This window comes from Vigna radiata, chromosome 2, assembly GCF_000741045.1.
Source record: "Vigna radiata var. radiata cultivar VC1973A chromosome 2, Vradiata_ver6, whole genome shotgun sequence".
NCBI classification, from domain to species: domain Eukaryota; kingdom Viridiplantae; phylum Streptophyta; class Magnoliopsida; order Fabales; family Fabaceae; genus Vigna; species Vigna radiata.
This window is the reverse complement of record NC_028352.1, coordinates 14,960,825-14,963,116: the sequence shown is the minus strand read 5'-3', so window position 1 is coordinate 14,963,116 and position 2,292 is coordinate 14,960,825. Positions and strand designations below refer to the sequence as shown.

At 37.5% G+C, this 2,292-nt stretch overlaps 1 protein-coding gene across 2 annotated transcripts in view; it reads right to left on the bottom strand.

The window, feature by feature from the left end:
* Positions 1-2,072, bottom strand: part of LOC106755921 (bZIP transcription factor 16-like) — a 3,231-nt gene extending 1,159 nt beyond the window's left edge. For both annotated transcript variants that reach the window (XM_022775778.1, XM_014638154.2), the window contains exons 1-3: positions 469-2,072; positions 321-398; positions 109-234 (exon numbers count right to left, since the gene is read on the bottom strand). In XM_022775778.1, the coding sequence (XP_022631499.1) occupies positions 109-234; positions 321-398; positions 469-585 (321 nt within the window). In that variant the 5' untranslated portion in view covers positions 586-2,072. The remainder of the gene's footprint in view (positions 1-108; positions 235-320; positions 399-468) is intronic.
* Positions 2,073-2,292: the final 220 nt, after the last annotated feature.

The window sequence follows — 2,292 nt, the reverse complement described above, 5'->3', positions numbered from 1 at the left end:
GTCATGTTAGTCATCAATAGGTATAACTTGGTATCGGCAACCGTGCTTGCCAATTAGAATAATAGACAAAAAAACATGTATCAAAGCATTTTAAGATTTAAAAATCACCTTGAGGGAAGCATTCTCAGAAAGTAGTTGCTCGTACTCACTCCTGATCCTGCTTACTTCTGCTTGGAGAGTGGCATTTTCTTCATTCAAAACGTCAGCACGCTGAGCTAGTTCATCGCATTCTGCCTAAGAACAGTACACACAAAAAGGTTTGAAATTTGACAATTATGACCTACAACCTGAAAAATGAAAAAAGTTATACTCTCCGTCACCTGCTTCCGTAACCTGGATCTACATGCGGATTCTCTGTTAGACTGCTTCCGCCTTTGTCTTTTAAGCTCTCTTTCGTCCTAAAAAATTAACCAAAAAGATGAAGATTAAAACAAAAGTTCAGAGAAGTAATACCTAATAATGTAAAACCTGTAGCCAAATTTGTGACTGAACACCATCTCTTGACCCAGCAGTAATCATCCCCCCAGCAACTACAGTAGAAGAAACCTTTCCATGCAGTGCAGGAATGGCGGATGAAGTTGGCATGCCCCAGTAATCCACTACTATATATTTAATCCAACCANAAAAATGTACATAACCACCATAAATTTCCACTCCATATACTCATTAATAACCAAGACCCACCTAAAACATCCTCATATATCATCCTTCTCGTGTTTAGAATGCCACAATACCATTAATATCAACATACCCATTATTTCATACCAACCGGAACAATGCCAGCTCAAACATAGGATCAATTTTCCTCTTTTTAACCAAAGCATACATTACTTCTAATTTTCCAGCTTATTATCATCTCAATTATAAAACCCAACTAAAATAACCAAAACACAGAGTAATACCTATTTTTCCAAAATCACATTTTTAACAATTTAACCACTTAATAATAAAACCAATCCTACTCGCAATACAAAAATGAATAGCAAGAACATCGAAATAGACACATTCAGTTTAGAGGTTCATCATTTTTTTTTCCTATAACTACTCTAACCTACTGCAGAAACACAACCCAACCACTTTCAGACATTTAAACCCATTTCTACTTATCACCTTTCTCTTTTATTTGAACTAAAACAAAGCACGGTTCCTGAGGCTCCTCCTGGAAGCTTGGAGAACCTCGGGTAAAATTCCTGATAAAAGCTTGCAATAAATTAAAACATATAGAAAGATGNCAAACGTAAAAAAGCAGTAGACACTTAAAGATAGTAGAGCTACAAATTACCTTTTCTGACTCTTTTCTTGTGCCAGTAGACACTTAAAGATAGTAGAGCTACAAACCCNAACACACTAAAGGAAAACAAGTATATTGCAATGCATACCGAAGAAGAGGAACCAGAAACGTGTATCTTCTTGTACATTGCTTCACGAGGATTTGGCAGTGGAGGAGCACGCAGTAGTTGACCGACGATGCTGACAACGGTGGGATTGCCGGAAATGGTAGCTTAGGGTTTAGGTGTTGCGTTGAGTGCGAGATAGAAAGGGGCAAAGGAGAAAGTTATTCCGAGGAGGCGCACGGTGGTTATTGACGTTGCCATTAGATGAGCCTCGCCAGAATCCTCACCGGCGTTTGAGGGCAGTGAAGGGTGAAGAAGAAACTGAGGCAGTGAAGGATGAAGAGCAAACTGAGACAGTGAAAGGTCAAGGAAGAAGCTGAGGCATGAAGGGTTTCAGTCTTTTGGATTTGTTGTGATATAATTCTAGAAAAGAAGAACCTAAAATTTGGAGAAAGAAAAAGTAAAATTTTGGGAGGGAATGCTTAAAATAAATGAGGGAAACGGGAAAAAAAGCATTTTAAATTTTAAGGTAACCAACCTCTTCAAAAGAAATCAAAACCTCCGCTATTGTTGGCTTTTAGAATTATTCTACATAAAGTCTATTTGAGGGGGTTTTAATAACCTCTCCAAAATAATCCCCGCTAAATACAACTTTTTTTTGTAGTGATATTTGTAACTGTTGTATCTATCTTCAGATTAAGCCTCTAGTTAGGTTGGTTGGTGCATAACCCTTTGAGCACATATACTAGTATATAGCTGAAATTTCCCAGTTTCCTACTTTAACCCTGTTTCCTTTGCATAAACCATCCACCAAAGCCCCATATGTAAGATCATTCCATGTCACTTGCATTCTGGCATAGATGTGGCAAGTTTTATCAATATGCTCAACCTTACAATGACCATCAATTAAAGTTGTATACGTTAGGAGAAATAAATCAAATGATTGGACTTTCAAACA